At 39.3% G+C, this 21,846-nt stretch overlaps 1 protein-coding gene across 1 annotated transcript in view; it reads left to right on the top strand.

The window, feature by feature from the left end:
• Window positions 1–21,846, top strand: part of STAC (SH3 and cysteine rich domain) — a 69,951-nt gene that overhangs the window by 15,619 nt on the left and 32,486 nt on the right. Inside the window, exon 2 of the mRNA XM_058833640.1 lies at window positions 8,252–8,528. Coding sequence (XP_058689623.1) covers window positions 8,252–8,528 — 277 coding nt within the window. The remainder of the gene's footprint in view (window positions 1–8,251; window positions 8,529–21,846) is intronic.

Genomic DNA, 21,846 nt, shown 5'->3' with positions numbered 1-21,846 from the left:
ACACCTGAGGTGAACCCCAAAGTACAAAATAAGATGTTGTAAACACCTACTTTCTTGATATTGAAAGTACAGGCTGATTTTTATTTTTTATATAGAAGAACCATTCCTAACAATCTCTTGCTTTCTTCATGAGCTTTCATTGTGGCATCAGGAGGAAAAATTTGAGACAGTTCTTGTAGTCAGTCTATGAAAGGGAGGCAGGAGCTTCATAGAGGTCTGCACCAGACACCTTTTGTAACCTGAATTATAAAGGATGTCCTGCAGCTGCTGCCACCCATGTGGGAATGGTTATTTAGCAGCAGGGAGAATAGAATCCTGGATATAGCTACAGGGTTTGTAGTCTTTGCCTCTGCTCCTGCAAGAAGCAGAGTCTTTTGCCTCTCTTTTGTTGGGTGAGTCTGTAGGGGAGATCCAAGAGACAAAATATTTTGCAACCCTGATATTTGGTAATGACTGAAGGGTTCTTTAGTTTGATTTGAAAGTGTTTTGATTTATGAACGTGTTGACAAAGGAGGGAGAATTGATGATCATTGAGCTCAACACAGTGAACTCAGTATATCTTACTCTGGGACTGTTAATCTGATTTTTGTCAATTGGATTACAAACTTCGGAAAGCTACAGTACAGATTCTCTGAAAGATATTCTGACTTTATCTTGAAATACTGCAAATTTGAGAAATATTCTCTGCTAGAAGCAGGCTGAATGCAAACCACAGTTGAGGGTCATTGCAAGCATTTTACAAACCTACAAACTTAAATCAAACCTGTTAGGAAGTTTGAAGAAATACTGATAGACACTAGATCTCATGAAGATAATATAATATGTACTCTTTTCTTTCTAGATTATTTTTCTAATACAGCTTGGTTAAAAGAAATTAAAGGAGTACAACAAAACAGAGCTGTTCAAAAACACAGAAGCAAAAATGATGTAAGATATAAAATTCGAGAGTTTGGGTGTGAATTTTACTCAGTTTTTGATAAAAAATAAACCTTACATTTTTCTTCATTTTTATTCATACAAGTATTAATGTTGCAAATGTTTCTTCTTTTTTATAAACTATTTTAAACTTTTTAAATGACTGTGAGTCTTTTGAAGTTACAATGAAAATATAATTTAGTGGGGAAGGTAACATGAGCTTAGGGTACATCACAATTGCAGAAAATCTAATACAGCGTCTACCCTTTTTATGCCTTAGGACTAAGTAGACAGATCTGAACATAACAGAGAGAGAAAAAGATTTTCTTGAGATTTGACGGAAATTTATACACTTAATAAATTGAGTTTCCTCAAATCTATCACTCACTGGACTGTATTACTTTATTTTGTCACATCTGGTGCTGAATTTTGAAGATATATAAAGGAATTTGGATCACATCTTTTCAGGCCTTAAAACATCATGAACCTTATTTCATGTTTAGCTCACATATTTGCCAATCCTCCTTCCTCGCAGAGTTAAAAGATGACACACATTAAAACGTAGGATTAAGTTCCAACCAAGTGCAGGAGCAATTGTTGAGAACCAGGTGAATTTTTAGCTTGGCTTAAACCAAAGCAGAGTCATAGAGAATGAACAGCTCTGCTAAGCAAACCTCCTGTTTGGCTCCGTGTGCAGGCTGACCTCTTGATAATTCAGAGGTCTGCTAACTAGAGATGGAAACTCACAGCTGGCATGGATGTAGTACATCAGGAGAGGGCTGAAGACATGGGATTCACAGACACATTTGTGGGGGCAGTGACACCTGGGCATCCCTTCAGATTTCATGCTTTCAAACCCTGAGAATCTTTCAAGGATTTTTGCTGCTGCGCAGTGTCGTGTCAGTCAGAGCATTTCATTGAAGTTTAGGACTCTGTGTGTGGAACAAAATTACAGAAAGAGCCCTGCCTAGAAAAGATGGTATTCTAAATAGGTCTGAGGATCTGTGAGTGGATTTAAAAAATAATGTAGGACAGGGAGGGGAATCCGAGGATGATGATCAGAGCTGCAAGAGCCAGAGTAGTTGAAGGTACCCGATGAATCACTAATAATACTATTGGTAGGTATTATGGAAAAAGTCTCCTCTTTGACTATTTCAGTACAATATTCAAGCAGAAAGTTCGAATTGTTTACTTTTTACAACACTAACAAACATATTTGTTCTAACAACAGCTATGCAATCTGTTTGGGAAAATACACAAATATAATATGTAGCAGATTCTGCAATAATGAACACTCCCTCTTTGTCTGCAGTGGATTAAAAGGATGCAGCTTCCAAGACAGCTGGCTAGAGCAAACACATCTACATGATAGGGCCACATTCTCAGAGTGTATAAATCATCTACAATTGAAGTCAGTTTAGCTAATTGTACTAGCAGAGCATTCCAACAATTTATTATTTAGAAAGAACATGGTAGAAAAGAAATCAGCTTTGCTTACAAGTTTTATCATGGGTGCTTTGCCAATAAACAATACAACCTCTTAAGTATTAGAAATATCCTTTTATCTTGTTAATACACCTCTCATCAGCCGGCAAACATACATATTGTTTATGAAATTGCATACTGCCTTTAGGCATGTTATAATCTTATTTTTGCTCATTAAAATGCCAAGGCAGAGAATTTTCAACTCAAAATCAGTAAAAAACCCACTCTTGTCTGTCCTCAAAAATCACTTGCTTTTGTATCTCAGTTTTAAGAAGAAAATCATTAGCCTTCATGCTCATAAAAAGTAAGCACTCCTATTTGAGCTGGTTCCCTGTTGGCTGTGGATCAGCACAGCTAGCTGGAGCCCAGAAATGCTGCCAGGGTAGCTTACACCCTGGTAACATCCAGCCCTTCAACAATGCAAGTAAACAACTGAAGTACGTTCTGAGAGTTGCTAATACAAATTGAATGTTCCTTGACCCAGAAATTGGACTGTACTCAGTAGAGGAGATGCCATTCATCAAGGATTTGTTCTCTCCCTTATTTGAAATGCTTTTGGTCTGAGTCCCTTTTGGTAACAGACCCTGTACCTGACATTCTCTGTAGCAAATCTACACAACATCATCTGAGCCATGTGTGTCGAAGCCTTTCTTTTATAACAATGTGAGAGCCAAATAACTTGGAAATTTGCTCTAAGAAGCTGCAAGGAAGAAGAAATGGTTCCTCGCAGAAGGTGGATGTTTATCTCACAGCAGAGTGAAATCTGTTGACAGAGCATTTTTAGTCTGCATATTAAACAAATAGCTACATTTTATAAGGCTTGCAGGATTCTAACTGGCTGGATAGCTCATTGCAACTCTGATAATACCCTGAATTACTTGTAGTGTATCTAATGATACTGTTAACACCAGTGTAAAGATAGGGATAGAGAACAGTAAGCAATATTTTTTGTTTATTTCTAATCCAGTAGAAATAAACAAAAAATACAGCAAGCAGCTGATATCTGAAAATAAGGGCCTGGTTATATGGTCAGTCAGTGAATTAGGGCTGATAAGTGGGACTCATTTATTCATTTCTCCTGGAAAATAGTTGAGTGGAAATGAACAAAACAATCTCCCCATTGTCCCTACACTGCACAGGAGCCTTTGCTGCTGTCAGGGATGTCTAGCAGTGACTGAGAAGGCAACAAGACCAAGTGTGTTGGGAAATAACCTGATGGGTGCATGCTGGGTGCTCAACAGCCCCTGCTTCATTCTTCCCATCTGCTTCTACCAAGCCCTGCTGGCTGCTAATGTAGACAAGCTGGAGAATCAAGGGCAAAATTGTTCCTAGATATCAGGGAGCACTTAGGAGCCTGAATAAAGTACTCTGCAGGGTGGACGCACGTCTTTGTAATTGCAAAGCTAGGGATTATAAAACAGCTCAAATCACTTAGATCTTTCCAATTTTCATGGGAACTTCTTAAATGAAGATTGTAGAAAAGCACTGGGTTCTTCCAACAATTACATCAAATAAAGTCCTGGTGCAGACAGGTGCAATTCCCATTCACAGTAAAAGCAGTGGCACATAGCTAATACTAGCAATGAATCTGAATAACTGTTCTTTTTCTGCCTTCTGTTTCCTGCTTATAGCAGCTAAAGAATTATTGTATAGGGGAATTAGGAATGGAGGAGTGCTGATAACAGAGCTTCCTGATCCCTTGAAGCTTGAACATTCAATGACTTGGAGGAATTATGAGATTGTGCTGCAAGATACAGGAAAAAAAAGGTTAATCAAGATCTGAGGTTGAGCTATTGCACTTGTCTCTATCTTGCCTGTGGGGTTAGTATGTGCAGTCACTGAGAATCTGTGTGACTGATGAAAAGCTTTTAACCAGAAACAAAGATTTTTCTCTTACTCTAATTTCAAACCACAGGACCTTCCTGGCTTTAATATCAAGGGCTCATGTTTCTGAAGTGTCAACATTGTGAAGTCTTGTGATGCTAACACAAGTCTAGAAAACCTCCTGTACTTTTGGGAATGGGTTTTTTATTTAAATGAAAGCTAAATTGCAGCCTTGCTCACAATAGAGAAAATGTGAAAGTCTTAGGAGATTTATTTCAATTTTTTTTCTTAAAGCCTTTTTGGGCTTGGTCTAGGGGTTGTTTCAGTCTCAATACATGATTTTTCACTGAACAGTTAAGCATTGAGTGTAGAACAACCCTAGCTGCAGGGTTTTTTCCCAAAGTTTTGTAGTATTTCTTCATAAGCTTTAACTTTGGAGTCATTCACTCTTCAGAAATAAAGTATAAATAATAAATTTTTCATAAGTTTCTCTCTATTGAAAGATTTGATTCCCACCTCAGGTGAATGTTACAGCAGCTGTGGCAGCACAAGTGCATTAACTCAGTTTACAGCAGACCAAAATCAGACATTTATTATATACTTGTATTTAATTACATTTGAAATCTTGCAATAAAATTATGAGGATAATCCACAGCAAATTTCAAAATGAGGAGATGGTGATATTTAAGTAAGGGAAGTGATGCTTACTCAACTGCAGTCTAATAATTACTTAAGCTTTTATGGTTTTATAGTTTATACATGTATAACAACCAGCCCTTGTCCTTGCTTGGTCCAACTTTTCCTAAGTAAACAATCACATACCATTGCCCTACTTCAAATTCTCTCATGAGCCTAATATGAGAAAGGAAAGTTGGATCTGATTTTAAAACCTGATGCCAATCTTCTATGGCCCTGTATACTCCCTCTTACTCATGAAGTAAAATAAAACCTGCAGATCTGAGAGGTATTTTTAACAGTAAAATGTGTAATTAGTTGTGCAATGTGCTAAATTTTGCCAATATTCTTCATTTTCTCAGAGTCACTTCTCTACACATATAACTTATTTGGGATGTAATAGTCCCAGACTTCCTGTGGTGTTTTAGGTATGCAACACAAGCCAAACATGTAGCTGTCTTCCAGTCTGAATGCAAATGGGCATGAAATTTGTACTTGGCTATTGACAAGAATGCCCATCTTGTCTGGGAATTATTTACCCACATGAACACAGGACGGTGCTCAGTGAATTTCAGAAAGGACTATCAGCTTGTGTAGAGATACTTGCCAAATATATGAAGGTAACTTGCTCAATTCATTCCTGGGTATGTGTCCTCTGAACTTTCTGGGAGGGAATGCATAGAATATGCAGTTCCATGATATTGAGTGTTTATCTGTAAGTTTGGGGAGGTATAGCCTGAATGCTGGACTAGTCTTCTTTGGAAAACTTGACTTTTCTGCTTGGTGGAGATAAAACTGCTGGTAGATCCCTCCTCAGCTGGTAAATAGCTGTGCACAGAAGAATGGGATAAGGATAGTAAATGCAAAGCTTCTTAAAATGTACTGCATACATTGTCCAAACAAGCAGAACTGTTGTTTCATGATAAAACAAATACTGTATCACACAGCTTAGGTTTCCTTTTCTGTCAGGAACAGTGTTTTTGAAATTTAATTAGCTTCATATGGCACTGTAGGAATGGATGGCAAATCAATGATGGATGCCATTTCAGTCACCTTGTGGTGTTGTAATTCTCTGTGTTTTGCTACACTAATTAGGTCTGACTTCAGTGAGAAAGGTTTCAGGAGCAAGGAGGTGAATTATTGCTGAGATCTTGGCTGTCACTGGTGAGATGAAGTAATCTCAGAACTGAATAACCTCAGTGATTTCAAGAGACTGTAACAACATCCAAGAGGAAGAGGCAAGATCTCACATTCTGATGGAGCAGTTTACATTGAGTTTTAAGCTCAATCAGTCCATGGCTTAGTCTTCAGCTGAAAGAGCATCAGAAACCATAAACTGCATTTACCTCATAGTTGGGATTTAATTACTTAATTGCTCTTATTTTCACCTTCCCTTAGAGACTGAGAGTTTCTTTCAAATAAGTATTTCCTTCCTTTGGATCCTGGACTCCTCCCCTGAACCTAGAGTGAGTTGTTGGGTGAGAGAGTGCATGTGGGGTGGGCTCCAGGCTCTGATGCCTCCCTGCTACCAAAGCCACTATTTAGTAAACCTAAACACTGTAAACTGGAGCCAACAGCAGCTCCTTGTCCATTTATATGACTCTGGGATTTTATTGTGAAGCATTGGGTAGAGAGCTGGTGTCTCCCTCTCCAGGAACAAGCTGCTTGTTTCTGAAAGTGGAAGAGGTGCTTCCCCCCAGAGTGTCTTGACTCTCCTCTCCAACAGAGTGCTGTCAGCCACATCATAAAGAAATCAGATGGATCAGGAACAGAACCTTGGGAGAGCAAATACTCTGAGGCCACTGAGTCAGTGTGACGTGTGGAGGCTAGCTTTAGAGCAAGCTGTAGGCCCCATGGCCTGCCAGCCCTGCCTGAGAAGCTAGCCTGGGAATTTCATGGGAGGATTCAAAACAATCCTCAAAGACACAAAACAGCCTGCAGGTGCTGTTTGTCTGTTCCCGTGTTTTCCTTGCAGGAGAAAGTCAGGGGGTGGTGAACCCCACTGACCAATGATGGTAATTAGCACTTTACTAACCAATAAGAGTTTCCTTTCTGTACTTTCGATGAACTAGTCTATATAACATGGCTGTAACAATAAACTAGAGATTCTCTCCTGTTCTGACTCCTTGAGAGTCCGTGTCGTTCTTCCTGCCGTTCCCAATTAGAACGACAGTGACGTACCTGCTCTATGCTTTTTTTGGGAAAGCATGTAAACTCCCTCCCTTTATATTAGTGTGAATTATGATTCCAAATAATCATTGTTTCTAACATAAACAGTTTCTAATATAAACCATTCCTGCTGGTTACCACAGACAGCCTGAGTGGCATGGAAAATTTCAGTTGTTACATCACATTCACCCAGAGAATAGCAGCGGTGATTGAAATTATTTTGCAGTGGTTTGAATAATGCTGAGTGAAAGGTGATACAGAATTATTGCACTGCACAGAGGGCAAACACAAAGCAGACTCTGAGCTGGCTTTCCTTTTACCTGGCCTCTCCTTGTGGGATGTTGGAGCTGACAAACCCACAAATTTGTGTGGCTAATTTCCTGATCATTTCGGTACCTTTTCCAGTACCCTTCTCAACCGTACACAAAATTGGGGAAGAGTTTGAGTTAACCACTCTAACTTAGTAATGCCTTATTGTGGTGCTTGATAGTCTGACAATCAACACACAATGTACAAGAACATATGTGAATGTGTGTTAACTAGTATTAATTAACAATTGGCCGGCTAATTACACTCTTACTGCTGTTAAGACTTCTGTCCTTAGAAAAAATAAATAAAAGTAGAATTTCTTAGTCAAAGGTAATTAAATGCATATAATCTAAAATATATATAATATAAAATGCATATAAGCTTTGTTTCTGCCAAATTCAAGAAATTTAAGTATATCGAATATATTTACTGAATTCACTTGTCATGTACAACCATTTAACAGCTATTCCTGTAATGGCTTTACAGGCTGATTAAGTACTCTTAGAGGATGAATAATGCTCTAAACTCCCTCATGCTTGAATATAAAGAGGATATTCTCCAATGCCTATAACTTTCAGCAATACTTCTTTTTTGTTGTACTTGCAAATAAAGACCTGAAGAAGCATTCATTGGAACTATCAAGTTTATTTGCCATCAGAAAACATGTGTAGGGTAAGTTGTTTTCTGATTGGGATCTGTTTTCTTTGCTCAGAAATTGATGGTTAAATCTTAAAGTCAGTTTTATTGTTCAGGTGATTCAAGGTCTCACAGTAGCTCCCAGGTTCACTTGGCAACAGCACACCCCAAAACCAAGAGCCTCGCATTTCTTTTAGAGTAGAAAAAATAGTAATTATAATTGGTTTATTTGTTGCAGCTGCAGAAACTGAAACGATCTCTCTCCTTCAAGACGAAAAGCTTGCGGAGTAAAAGTGCAGACAATTTCTTCCAGAGGACTAATAGTGATGTGAAACTGCAAGTAGACTTGATGCCTGAGGTGAGCACAAGCACTGGGCAGCTTCCCAACTCAGAAAGCCAGGCATCTTCGCCCACCAGAGCCCAACAGCTGCCAGAAAACAACAAGACTCACATCTTCCAGGAGCACATCTTCAAAAAACCAACCTTCTGTGATGTCTGCAACCATATGATTGTCGGTAAGAAACATTTTATTTAAAATCTCATTGTGTGTCTGTGCTAGAACTTTCAGGATGATCTTTCTCTAACTCCTGTGAGCCCAGATGTCTACTTGAGAATATTCATGCAGAGAGGTTCTGGATTTATGTCATATCTGCCACAGGATAACACAAATTCTACGTTTGTTGACAGATGCCTTGCCTTGTAGACACATACTGTTATGAGAAATAACAGGTGAAGGATTCAGCTGGAATCAAACTCTTCTGTCATTCAGGTTATACAGAGCACCAAGCACAAGTTGTATGCTACACTAGGAGCAGCAGAAATCCATATTGCAAATGTGGCCACTATTCTCACTCTTTTCCACTGATGCCTAATCGGCGGTAATTTTATCTCTCCTTGTGTCTGCCCTCACATTCTTCATTGCCCCAGTTCCCTTCCACAGTGACCACACTTACCTCCCCCAGCTGTCCCACATGTCACTTAAGGGACAATGTCACTTAAGGGACAGCTGGGTGGTAGGTTCTTATCTGCTTGTGTGGGTGTGGGTGTTGGCTGTCTAGGATGAATATTTTGGGAGACCAGGTCAAAAACCAAATACAACAGCCTAATTTACACTGCAGACTTCCTTGGGTTTCTTCAGCCTGATCCCCCATATGCACAAAACCTCCTACTAACTTTATACCTCTGAAAGACAGGCCTATCTGCTCTCTGAAGCTGTCCATGAGTATCTAAGTTTTGGCCAGTGACTGACTGACTTACAGACAGGAGATAATTTTATTATTGTCTCTAGTGTGCAGAAATAAACTCCCTGCTGAACCCTGCTTGTAAGGTAATTTTCAGTGCAGTGTGAAGACCTAAAAAGCCAGCCTTCATGCAGATCATCCATAAGGCTGTGCAAGGAGAGGTCAAGAGAGAAGTACAAGTGCCAGGAAATGTAGAACCTGCAAAGTCACCTCAGTGGGAAGCTGCAGGAGTTACTATTCAGAAATCTGATCCTGGAAATTCACATCCTTGTGTCTAGAGCACACAGTTTGGTCTTCCTTCTACTTGTCCCAGCACAGTAGAGCAGGAGTAAATTCAGTGGCAATTTACCAGTGTGAAAGTGAGTGACACAATTTTCACCTTTTAGGTAGAACAAGGAGTTAAATACTGATTTAGCTTCATGTAGAAGGAGTACAGGTCTTTGAGTACAAAGTATTGTCTGTAATTTGTATAGCTTACTGTCAGAAGCTTATGTCCCTTGGCATGGAAGTCACTGCCTTTTAGGTAACAGTATGGTAAGTTCTTGAAAGATGCTGATAGGACTGATCATTTTTCAAATGAGGGTGCTCAGTGTTCCCCACTTGTGTGAGGAATTTGTGGTCTTTGGAAAAGGCAGCTGTCTACAGAACATTAAAACTGATGCAAGACAATCTTGGTTCCATAAATTAACTTATATTCTCGCTTCACCACAGCTGTACTAAATCCAAGGAAACTAAGGAATTTTAATCACATTTTTTTGGTGTCATTTTCCAGTCTTTTAAGGATTTTTTTTTTTTTACTTGAAGTGGTAAAATAAATGAAAGAGAGAAGCAGAAAAGTATCAGTATCAGGGAAGTTCCAGAAATTGACAGTAAGTCTGGAAGAGTAGTTAATTGAAATAACTTTATATATGGGAAAAGACTCAGAATTTGTCTCCTTCAGTAATGTGGATGGATGACCTATCAAAGTTTATTTTCAGAAACATATACTGCAAATATAAGTTCCTTGAATTTCTGGCTTCTTGTGAAGTTGTATGGAGATAAATATCATCACAAATCTGCATGACTCAGCAGCAGTGTTTCAAAATACTGCTGCTCATGACGGATTATTGCTGGCAGCAAACTTTGCAGAGAGTAAATCCAGTTCATAAACACTCCTGCCCTTCTCCTTTGCTGGGCACTCTGGGTCTGCCTGGAATAGGAAAGTCCTGAAGCACAGCTTTAAGCTTCAAAACATCAGCTTTAACCCTCCCGTGCTTTCTGAACTTTTTTCTGTTCTCTCTGCTCAGGGTTTCATTTTTCAGTTCTATATCTTAGCCACTTCATTAGCTAAAGAAGCCTTTTATAATTGCTGAAGAAACTAATGTGACCTATTTTGTCTGGTAGCAGTCTGACTCAGGTGAATTGCTCTGACCTCCTCCAGCTCATCTTTGCTTGGAGGTTAGGCAGAAAAGATGTTAAGAGTTTTACCTTAAGATGCCCTAGAGTATAGATGCCCTAATTTTCATAGAAAAACATCTCTGTTCCTGCCATCTTCTCTCTTTGATCCTTACTGCAGTCATGCCTAGTTTTGCTGTATTGTATTTTAAACAGCGTGGTAGATCTTGATGTTGCTATTTGCCGTTCAATTAATCCATATAGGTTGTGCAACTGGATTATAGGAGTAGAGAGGAAAAACAGGCAGCTTTCAGGAAACCCTGTCAAGCCTGCTCTCAAAGACAGACTGAAAAAGCCTTATTTCTGTTCAGGGACTCTGAATTTATGCTCGAAACATGGAGCCTATTTGTTCTCTCTATTTGCATTTTTCACAGGCAGTGACATTTAAGAGTAATGAGTCTATGTCTTTAAATTCCTCATTGATGACAATAAAGGCAAAGACATGATACATGTTTTGATGACTGGAGGAAAGATTCCAGGAAAATTGTGTCTTGACTTTAGATGGTTCCAATTTTGCCACCAGGTTCACCTTAAATGGCACTCTGAACTGTGAACTAAGCAGCTCTGTTTGGTACACGGCAGTGTAATGAACAGTGCACAGCATGAACGTGCAGTGACTGCTTCAGTCTCACTCATGTGGCAGAATCCGTCTGTAGCTTCAGAGTGAACAGGATACATGGAGCAGAGGCAGAAGGTTCTCTGTGCTGCTCTTTTCACAGCAAAATTAACTTGAATTATTATTTACTAGAAGAAAATACGTGCATCATCTCTCTTTGATTCCTGGGCACTGTGAGCCAAATATTGACATTGGGATGCAGTGTAATCAGTATATTTGTACCAGTAAACTTACTCTTTCAAATGTTTTTCATGCATCCCAGAGTGCAATGAAACATATTCCAAAGAAAATCTGTTTATTGATTAGATTTCAAAAATGAAAAAAAAAGAGTATTAATAGTGTCCTTCGTACCTCACTTCAAAGGCAGGAGCTGGAATGTTCCTACTAATTGCACTAGACTGGGACTCAAGTTCCACCTCAGTAAACAGAAGGAAAATTTGATACAGAAGCAGTAATTTTCTGTCAAATGAAATAATGGAGGAAATTTCACATTTGAGGGAGCTTTGAAGAGTGCATGCAGAATCCATTTAACATTAATGGGGCCTTCTTACAGCATCTACTTCTCCAATAAAATCATCATTTCTAATCATGAATTGAACAGTAATAATTCACATAATTTCAGAGCAAGTCAATAGTGTGTTGGAGCAGACTCTGTACTTCTTTCTCCCACTCACTGTTTTGCTGCTGTGAGTGCCTAACATCGGTTAGTTTAGGACTGAGGTTTCAGCTCCATGGAGGGCTACATATTTTCCTAAACACATCCACCCTTGAACATCCTCTCACAGTACATCTCTTAGAAAACCATTAATTTGCTGGTTTTAGTAGTAGTATTTATTACTATTTTAATATCTAACCCCAGCAAGGGAAAATTTGAAAATCAAAGTGTCTTGTGGAATGTATTACTAGATCATCATTTAGGAGACACTGGTTTTATGAGTTTTTTTTATTTTACATCACAGTGAAAAGAAAACCAAGTCAGATACCTGTTGAATTTGCATCGTGTTGTCTACTATTTTCTGTGTTTAGCAAGAATGGCAAGCTTTGGCAGCGGCAAATTAAAGGAGGCAAAACCGCCTAGCACCAGCAAAGATAGATACTGTTAAATTAATGTTGCATCAGATTACAGCCTTAAACTATTCTGATCAGAAGCAAGTTCTTGCTCCTCTACAGTCTCTGGTGTGTCATCAATCATCTCTGTCACACCTCACTGTTGAAGAAAACATGATGTCAGTACTCTACAGTTGAAAAATATTGTGTACTTTTTGAGAAAAACCTCCATCTGTAGGATTCTCAACATTTTACTCATTTGCAGATCATTTCCTGTGCTGATTCACATGGGAAAAAAAGGTTATTTTCCACATATTCCAAGCATATTACATGCAATTAATGTATTCCCATCTAAATCAAATATAAGTAATTCAGCAAAAAGTCAGGCACTTTGCTTTTAAAAATATACTACTTTAAAGTGAATATTTCAAAGCTGTGTTTTAAAAAAATATCTGCTTGTTTATATATCCTATCTTTCTTTCTGTTTTCAAAGTGTACTTAACTGTTTCACTCCATTCTTAACCTTTACTATGGCACAGAATTTTAATCAAACACCCATTTTTTTGGCATACCTGTTACAGCATGTTTGTCTGGAACAAACCTGCAAGAAGACCAGAAAAAATTGTGGTCTACAATGTCCAGTAATAGTCAAAGCCAGGTCCATCTGGGCCATGCCAACCCTGGCGTAGGTAGTCGAGATCTTTGCATTTATAGATGTTCTCAGGGCAACTGCGTTTCTGGTTTGGATGCGGAGTTTCTGGACTTTTGCACCTCTGGAGGTAAATAACTCAGTACCTGTCTTCTCAGGGAACTAACCAGATTGCAGTCAGAGAGACCTGTGGAAAACAAATAAACAAGCAAAAAAGATAAAACCAAAACATAGCTGCAGCATAGCTTCCTTTCAGTCTATTAATCAATAGTGCTTAAGCAGTGAAATTGTGTTATCCTTTCAGAATTGACTCACTCCTACCACCGTCTGTTCTGGTTTAGCCAGTCATTCTGGAGGTTCAGACAGCCAAAAAGTACCATGAATAATTCTTTCTCACTTCATCTTTTAAAAACAGCCTGCATTACTTTATTTCAGTGTGCAGTTGTGGCCGCTAGAACTTTCAACCCCTTTATCCCCAAAGCTGTATTGTAAAATTCTCCAGAAAGTTAGCCTCAAAATTGACAAATTGGCCAAGCTTTTCAAATGCAGGAACAAAGGAAAAAAAGAGATCTAGATTGAAGCTATGGTTTTTCTGTTAGATTTTCTGTTAGATCCTGCATTTGAGCTTCTTCTCTTAGACTATCAGTAACTGCGACTAATAAGTACTGGAAAAACTCCATGGTTAGAGGAAGTGTTTATATAACTGTAATTTATGTGGATGTTTATTAAATATAGAAAAATTTCACAGGAACTATGACACAGTGCTTTCTGCCTCCAGTCTGATCAGCTCTCTCCTAAAAAATATGCTTGACTTTTTTTGAGCTTGCTGCCTTGTTTCATGTAGTAGGCATTCTGGCTTGGTCCAAACCTGCCTCTATCCAGCATTTTCCAGGTAGACAAAGCCGCAGTAAACCGTCACAGATTGATCCCCACTTCTTGGCAACAAGACAAAGTAGAAATATTCCTGGAAGCATGACTGTAACTGACTTTTTCCAAGGCTATGGTAGTTTGGAAGACTCTTTGGAAAGAGATCTTAGAAAAAACAAAACAAAAAAAAAGGCATTTTTATTTATCTTGCAGGATGAAAGAAAAAATAATGTTCTTCATTCAGTTGTGCCCTCCACTCTTCCTAGTCTCTCTAGCATCTCCCAACACAGATGACCTTGAGGGAAGAGTTGCCACTTCATCAGAACGAGGGTTGTCCCCTGTAGAGAAGGGTAAAGAGCTTCCAGGAGGGAGGACATACCCCTGGAACAGGGCTTGTGTAGCCTCAGCCGAGCCTTCCCTCATCTATTCTCCAGAGACACTATTACTATTACAGTATAAATTTGTTTTGTTTATTATTAAGTGTTTCCCTACGGAAAAAAGATTTCAAACGCAGCTGAATTCAGACTCCTTTTGTTTTGTTTGTGAGGAAAAATCATGAAATCATGCCTGACCAATCTGACAGCCTTCTGTGATGGCATGACTGGCTGGTTAATTGAGGGGAGAGTGGTAGATGTTGACTACCTTGACTTCAGCAAGGCTTTTGACACAGTCTCACATAACGTCCTTGTAGAAAAACTCAGGAAGTGTTGGATGAGTGGACATTGGCAGGGATTGAGAACTGGTTGAATGGCAGAAGCAGAGTCCAGCTGGAGGTTCATTGCTAGTGGTGCTCCCCAGGAGTTGGTACCAGGTCCAGTCTTGTGCATCCACCAAGGACCTGTATGAGGGGATGGATGCACCCTCAGCAAGTTCACTGGCATTACAAAACCAGGAGGAGTGACCGATACCCCAGAGTCCTCTGCTGATATCCAGTGAGACCTGGACAGCCTGGAGAGTTGTATGGAGGTGAAGCTCCAGAAATTCAATAGAGGCAAATGCAAGGCCCTGCACCTGGGGAGGAACAATCCCAGGCACCAGTACATGCTGGGAGCTGACCTGCTGGAAAGCAGCTCTGCAGGTCCCAGTGGACAACAGGCTGTCCAAGAGCCAGCAGTGTCCTTGTGACCAAAAAGGCAAAAGGTATCCTGGGATGCATTAGGAAGAGCTTTGCCAGCACTCTGAGGGAGGTGATCCTGCCCCTCTAGTCAGCCACATCTGGAGTGCTGTGTCCAGTTCTGGCATTCCTGGGCAAGAGATGCATGGAGCTCCTGGGGCAGATCCAGTGGAGGGCTACAAAGATGATTGGGTGTCTGGAGCACCTCACTTAGAGGACAGGCTAAGGGAGCTGTGGTTGTTCAGCCTGGAGTAAAGACAACAGAAGGGATCTCATCAATACCTGTAAGTACCTGAAGGGGGGTTTGCAAGTGGATGAAGCCAGGCTCAGTGGTGCCCTGGGAGAGGACAAGGGACAGCAGGCACAAACTGAAACAGGAAGATCCATCTGAAAATGAGGAAGAACTTACTTACTGTGAGAGTCACAGAGCACAGGAACAGGTTGTCCAGACAGGTTGTATAGTTTCATGTTACAGAGACATTCAAAGCCCATCTGGCCATTTTCCAGTGCAACCTGTTCTAGTAGAACATGATTCAGCAGGGGATTGGACCTGATGATCTCCAGATGTCATTTCCAGACCCAGTCACTCTGTGACTCATTGAAAAAGGGCTGTTGTGTAATCTTTTCAATAAGTGGTACCAGGTACCATCCATATATTACTAAATGATCTGCAAATACTGCCTCTACCTCCTCCTTCCCTCCACTAAATTTATTCCTGGATTTAGGACACTTTGTTTCAGTTGATGACAATGAATGGCTCTGGGCACCTCAATCTTCTAGTGCTTTTGAGAGTCAACATGAGTGAGAATTACTTAAATCATCTCTCTCTGCTGTACTAAGGTCTAGGTAAACAAAAACATTGTATTTTTTTAACATGCATCTGCTAAAAATTGGTGTAAAATAATTATTTTACCCTATTAGATTGAAATTTAACCTGGCTTATCCCACAGTATCTTTCTTGAGTTAATAATTCTCCATAAGCATAGACCTCCCCACTTCTGAGTGGAGCCCTGTAAGAAGGGCCAAACAAAAGACTTCTGGAAATATGAAGTACTAATTTATCCTAACTGTACAATATGCATTGAACTGTTAGTTATAGACCAGTCAGGTACAGGTAATATCAACTCTCCAAAATTTCACAGCAGTGGATACTTTGTCTGTTAAAATAAATACAGTGGGAATAAACAGAAGGAAATATGTAGAAACACCTATGGTATGCGCAGTATAGCTGTACTCCATCTACTTCTACTCCTATTTTTTTATAAACATGGCAAAAAGTATCCAAGTCATACAGCCCCACATTTGTAGAAAAGCTACAGGGAGCCACATCATATTCTTGCATTAAATTATTATTTTTCTTTGTTAACAAAGAGTTAAACATACCTTCAAGCAAATATTGAAAAGAAAATATTTAGTTTGTTTATCCTCTGGGAGGGCTTCCTCCTCTGAGATGAAGCAAGAATGTTATCAGTAAATTGGATAATCAAGAACTGCTTAGCCGAGAAAAGAGGGTGGAAATATATTTTAAATTCTAATTTGTCCTTGAGCAGCATCAGACATGTTTCACAATTGTTACTAGATAATTTTCAAGCTCACTTTAATTTGGGGGAAATTGCTATTAATATGAAACTGCAGTTAATCATCAGTCAAAAGAGACTTTAAAAAATGTTGACCAACATTTGCTGTTTAATTAGATAGAAAACAATAAGCATTTCTAGAACATCTACTATTAATATTTTAATATTATGCTAACCATGGTGATTTTAAACCAAAAAGTACATTAAAAACCACCAAACACCCTACTCAGTAGTGAGTAGGCTCCTGGTACCATTGTTCCTCATATTAGTTCTAATGAAGAACATAATGGCAAGCTCAAGGTTTTTTAAAGGCCAAGGGATGAAGCAGAATGTGAGTGGGGTTTTTATGTCCTGCTATGTACTTTTTCCAGGGCTCACATGGGATATTGGGTGTTTACAGATAAGCAAATTAAGTGCATCTTCTCTAAAGCTGACCTTCTTGCAAAAACATTATTTTTCTCTTTAGAGTCCTTATCTACCAGAGCATGACTGTTATGTGGATAATTATAATGCTGAATAGCTGACAAAAGCATTATCTAGAAGCAGAATTATTAGAAGCTTTACCTTACTCTGAGTTGCAGAAATCTTAAAATGAGGCACTTAAATGCTTTTGCAAGAAATAGCACACTGCCATCATGTAGAGTAAAATGCCTACCCACGTTTGCTTGTTGCTGTCCTTAATATAGAAGGATGTCTCAGAGAGCAGTGATCCTTGTGGCTCACATGGATCATCGCGTGCTTTTCTGCTTTGGTAACAGGAATGCAAGTTACCACAACTTCTCCAGTGCTCTTCTCTGAACTGCCAAAATTTTAGTTTTCCAGGTATACAAAATCCAGAGCTGTTTTCCTCTTTGACATACATTTACCTTGTACACTGAAGGGTGCTGCAAACACACCGGTCCTGACTTTAAATTCTGAAGACATGCTCAGTTAAAAATGACATGTGGTTGAAAATTGTGATTTCATTGTAGTTTCCTTTATAACATGCAGGGAGTTGTCTGTGCCCATCATTTGACAGAAGTTTTTCTTATTCATTTAATCAGTAATTGGTGCCACTTGGAAATGTGTAGATGTGCTTTAGGCCACTACTGCTTTGTGTCAAGTAAAGAATTCTCTCAGGTTATAAGAGTGAAGGCTGAGATTACCTCTTTGAGCAGATGACAGTTGTAAATGAAGTGTTTTTACTTCCCAGAGTGTGTGATTTCACTGAAATCAGTAACTATTTCTGGAAAAAAATTACCAACACCCCCACCCCCCCACCTCCCCCAACCTGCACTTGGTGTGAAAGGTTTCACTTGAATGTTTTTCCATTGGTTGGAAATCAGGAGGAATTCACAGAAAACAAGAAAATATACTGGAAGGGGCTGCCCAGGGAACTGGTGGAGTTACGATCCCTGGAAGTGTTTAAGGAAAGACTGGATATAGCATTCAGTGTCATGGTCTGGTTGACAAGGTGGCATTAGGTCATAGGTTGGATCAATGATCTCAGAGGTCTTTCCCAAACTAATTGATTTTGTGATTGTATATATTGGAAAAGAAACTGAAACACATTTTGCTAAAAAATGTGATTGCAAAATTCTGAAATTTAGAAGCACATTCTGACTACATGTAGAAATATCTTCCCTGAAAACAGATCCCACCAAAGTGGTGTAACCACCCAGTTACTTATGGTGGTGCCCTGAATTCCCTCTAGTCCAAGTAAATCATGCTGGCAATTACACCTGTAGCTTCTGATGAGATCCTCCTTAGCTATGTGTCATCCAAGGGAAGGCTTTGGAACAGAAATATGTGCCTGTGGCCAAATCCTGACCAAGCAGTAGATTTTAGTCACATGTAGTTATATTTTGTTGCTCCACTTCCCATCTCCATCACTAGCTACTGTAAAATGGAAAAAGGAAGGAGAAAGAGGAATTGTGGTCCTGCTAAGTCCCACTTCAGCACTTTGCATGCAAGGCCCATCACTGCAGGCACTGCCACTCAGCTTGTGCTAACACAGACCTGCAACAACACTGGGAGCCTGCACTGGTGAGGGAGTGGTTTTACTGCAGCGGGAAAGAGCCCAAACCCTCAGAAGTCTGAAACAGCAGAAGGCCAGTGAACATCTGGCTATATATATATATATATATATATATATATATATATAAGTAGGATTTTGTGTTTTTTGGTTTTTTTTTTAATTAAACATTTTATAGTTCTAATTGATTTTCCTGATCTTCTGGCAAATGGCAGTCTCTCATTTCAAGCCCATTGATGATGATGGAGCCACATAAGAAACAGGCTATATTAAAAATCCATTTGAAGAGAAGAGAGGACATTAAATCCCTTTGCTGAGGACAGACTGTTCTTTTGTTCTGTAATTCATTCCCCACATTTTCAGCAAGTTCACAGTCCTGGTCTTCATTTTACGTCATAGTTTTTGTTCAAATTTCTGGTTTCTGTTTTCCAACTCCTCTGTAATGGTACAAGGCCCTTGGAAGATAAAGGTTTTGGCACATGTGAACGGCCCCACAAAATTCAACTGCTTTTTCAAAGCATTTCAAAACACAGGGAAAAAAGGCTGCAACTGATGACTTTTCATTTCAAAACATGCAAGACCACAGGTGCAAATAAGCTGAGCCTGTCAAAATGGAGATCTTGTTCGAAATCTGACTTTCATCATCTTCACCTCAAGAAGAGTTACTTAAATGCTACATTTACTAATACTACTGAGACCAAAATCAGCCATTCATCTCTGCTTGTCCTCATTTGAGATAACACATCAGGCTTAACTTCTCCATGTTCCCTTGTCCTGTTCAGCTCTGGCACCATCATGTCCCACAGGCAGGTCTATGCCTTTCTTCTCTAAAATATTTTCTTCCTCAGCAAAGCAGCCCAGTTCAAAGACCTATAAGCACAGGCTCATCAATCTTGAAAATGATCCACAAAAGTAGGTATCAATAGATCAGTGCCAGTTTGCTCATAGCAAAGGATGTTAGATGTGATTTAGCATGTTTAGTGCTTAGGGGACGGGGACGTTTTCTTTCAATAATAGCTGTTAGTTTATTTACCATGGCGTTCCAGCATCCTAATTAACATTTAGATGATCAAAAACCTGAGATGATATTTTAAGAATTGTGGAGGTGGATATTTCCGTTCAGGGATAGCCTTTTATAGCAAAGCTGCTGAATATGTGAAAAGTGCATTTTGAAAAAAAAAAAAAAAATTCTTATGGCCAAATTTTTAAAAGACTTTATTTTAGCAGGGATATTTTTCATCTCTGTAACAGTCTTGCAGAAAAACCTGCCTATTACTGCCTCATTTTTTTCTCAGCATGTCATTTCTAAAGAAAACTATGTCACTAGGAAGTCAGTTCTAATTTTATGCACTGTTTTGTAGCCTGCCTACATGCAAAGCAACTTTTCTTGCTATTTAAACATTGGATATTGTTATGGAGAAACTGGGATAGGGACTCAAATGGACCCACACCTCTCAGTGACATGTAATATAAAATGTATTCATTTTTCAGGAAATTCATTTGTCATTTAACTGGACATCAAGTCCTACTCTACAGAATGTAAATATACAACATCCAGCTTCTCTCCACATCCCATTTGGTTTGGAGTGACACAAGGTGTCAGGTAAACAGTACACTTTAGACAGTCAAGGCATCAGGTCAGCACCTGGTAGCTTGCTCCCAAGTTTAGAGGTTCCTCCTTTAGCTCCAACATGTTGTTGGACATCCCTGTACAGTGTACCTCATCCCAAGAAATTATAAATTTAACACACCTAAAGCTCTGTACATTTTGAACTGGCAGATATAACTATTAAAAAAATCCGACCCACAACTGAATAAAGAAAAAAAACCTCATTACTAAAGAGTAGCCATCAATTTGAATTCTCAATCAGGTATCGTGCAGCAATGACTTCCAGTGTTCAGCCCTCTGGGGTGGCTGGGGAACTCTGTCTTCAGTCTTTGGTCTGTGGCCCACCTGATGAGCAGATTAGGATCTGTGCCTCTGTACTCTTCAAAATGTCAGCTGGGAAAAGTGCTGGGGCAGCATCAGTTAAAAAAATAATCAGAAGGGTGCCAGGCACTGGGACAAAGCACAGTTTGTAAGGTGGCTGGAGGCTAAGGATGGGTGAGAAAAGGACTTCCCAGCTCATTTTAACAAACCTAATGGTTTAAATTAATTAGGCTCAGGGTTTTTAACTTTAAAGATCTGGATGTCTCTTGTAGAAAATGCCATTCTCTGATCTCCTCACAGATCTTAACTGAAATAGAGAAGGAGAAGGAGAAGCGCTTGTCCAGCAGCAGACAGCCACAGCTTGAGAGGAATTTTAAAAATAGTAATTTCTTTCAACATCAGAGCTTTTATGCAAAACCAATTAAATTAAAACTAAGAAGGGGTTATGAGAGTAGAGTGGACAAAAGCTTAGAGATAACTGCAGAGGGACCAGTCCCATTTTGGGGATTTCCTCTTTTAACAGTGGCATCTTAAACCCTTCATTGCTGCAATACTGGCCCAGCTTGCTTAAAATTCTCCATTTCCCATAAATGTTGGCATGGATGAAGCTTTCTGGTGACAACTGTAAATGCATTTAGGGAGAAAGGGGCAAGACGTTCATTATTTTTATCAGCCTCCCACAGCAGAAGTTGAAGTTCTATGGAAATTATGTAATTTTAAATGTATTTATTTTTGAAAGTTTTAAATCAAAACAATTTCTGATTGGTATGTTCCTCTCAGCTGGAATGATAAAATATAGCGGTTGGGTCATAGCTAGATTAGCTGGAGGTGACAGTCTCTCTGTGTCTCTTTCCCTTACTCTTTCTCTCTTTTATAGACCTGAACATTTTTATCCTTTCCTTTTTGTTTTTTTCCCCACTTTGGCATAAGTGCCTAATATAGTTATGTTTATACAGTCAGCATAACATCATGTTGTTACCAACATTTTCTGTTTTCTTGGAAGTTTCTCCAGGCTGTAGGGCTTGTTCTCCCTCTCCAGCCATTAATCTTGTGTTGAGACTTGGAACAACAGGCAAAAAGCATCAGCCAACAGTGCTGTGGCCATAGCTGTGCTGGCCAAGAGGATGATACAGGTTCCCTTGGTGTGTGTGTGTGTAACAAGCAGATTTTCATTTGCATTCCTTAGGAAAAATGTGACTTTCCAGAAATGCACAGTAGTTACTAAACTGCTTTTGTAGGAAACATAGACAAAAAGAGTTAGAATCAAATTCTGCCCTGCTCCCTCTCTCTTTCTCTGACTCCAAATATTTCTATTCACCTATATTGATGTGTGCTGTTTCCATT

Source organism: Poecile atricapillus, chromosome 2, assembly GCF_030490865.1.
Source record: "Poecile atricapillus isolate bPoeAtr1 chromosome 2, bPoeAtr1.hap1, whole genome shotgun sequence".
NCBI lineage: Eukaryota > Metazoa > Chordata > Aves > Passeriformes > Paridae > Poecile > Poecile atricapillus.
This window is presented reverse-complemented; position numbering and strand designations above follow the sequence as displayed.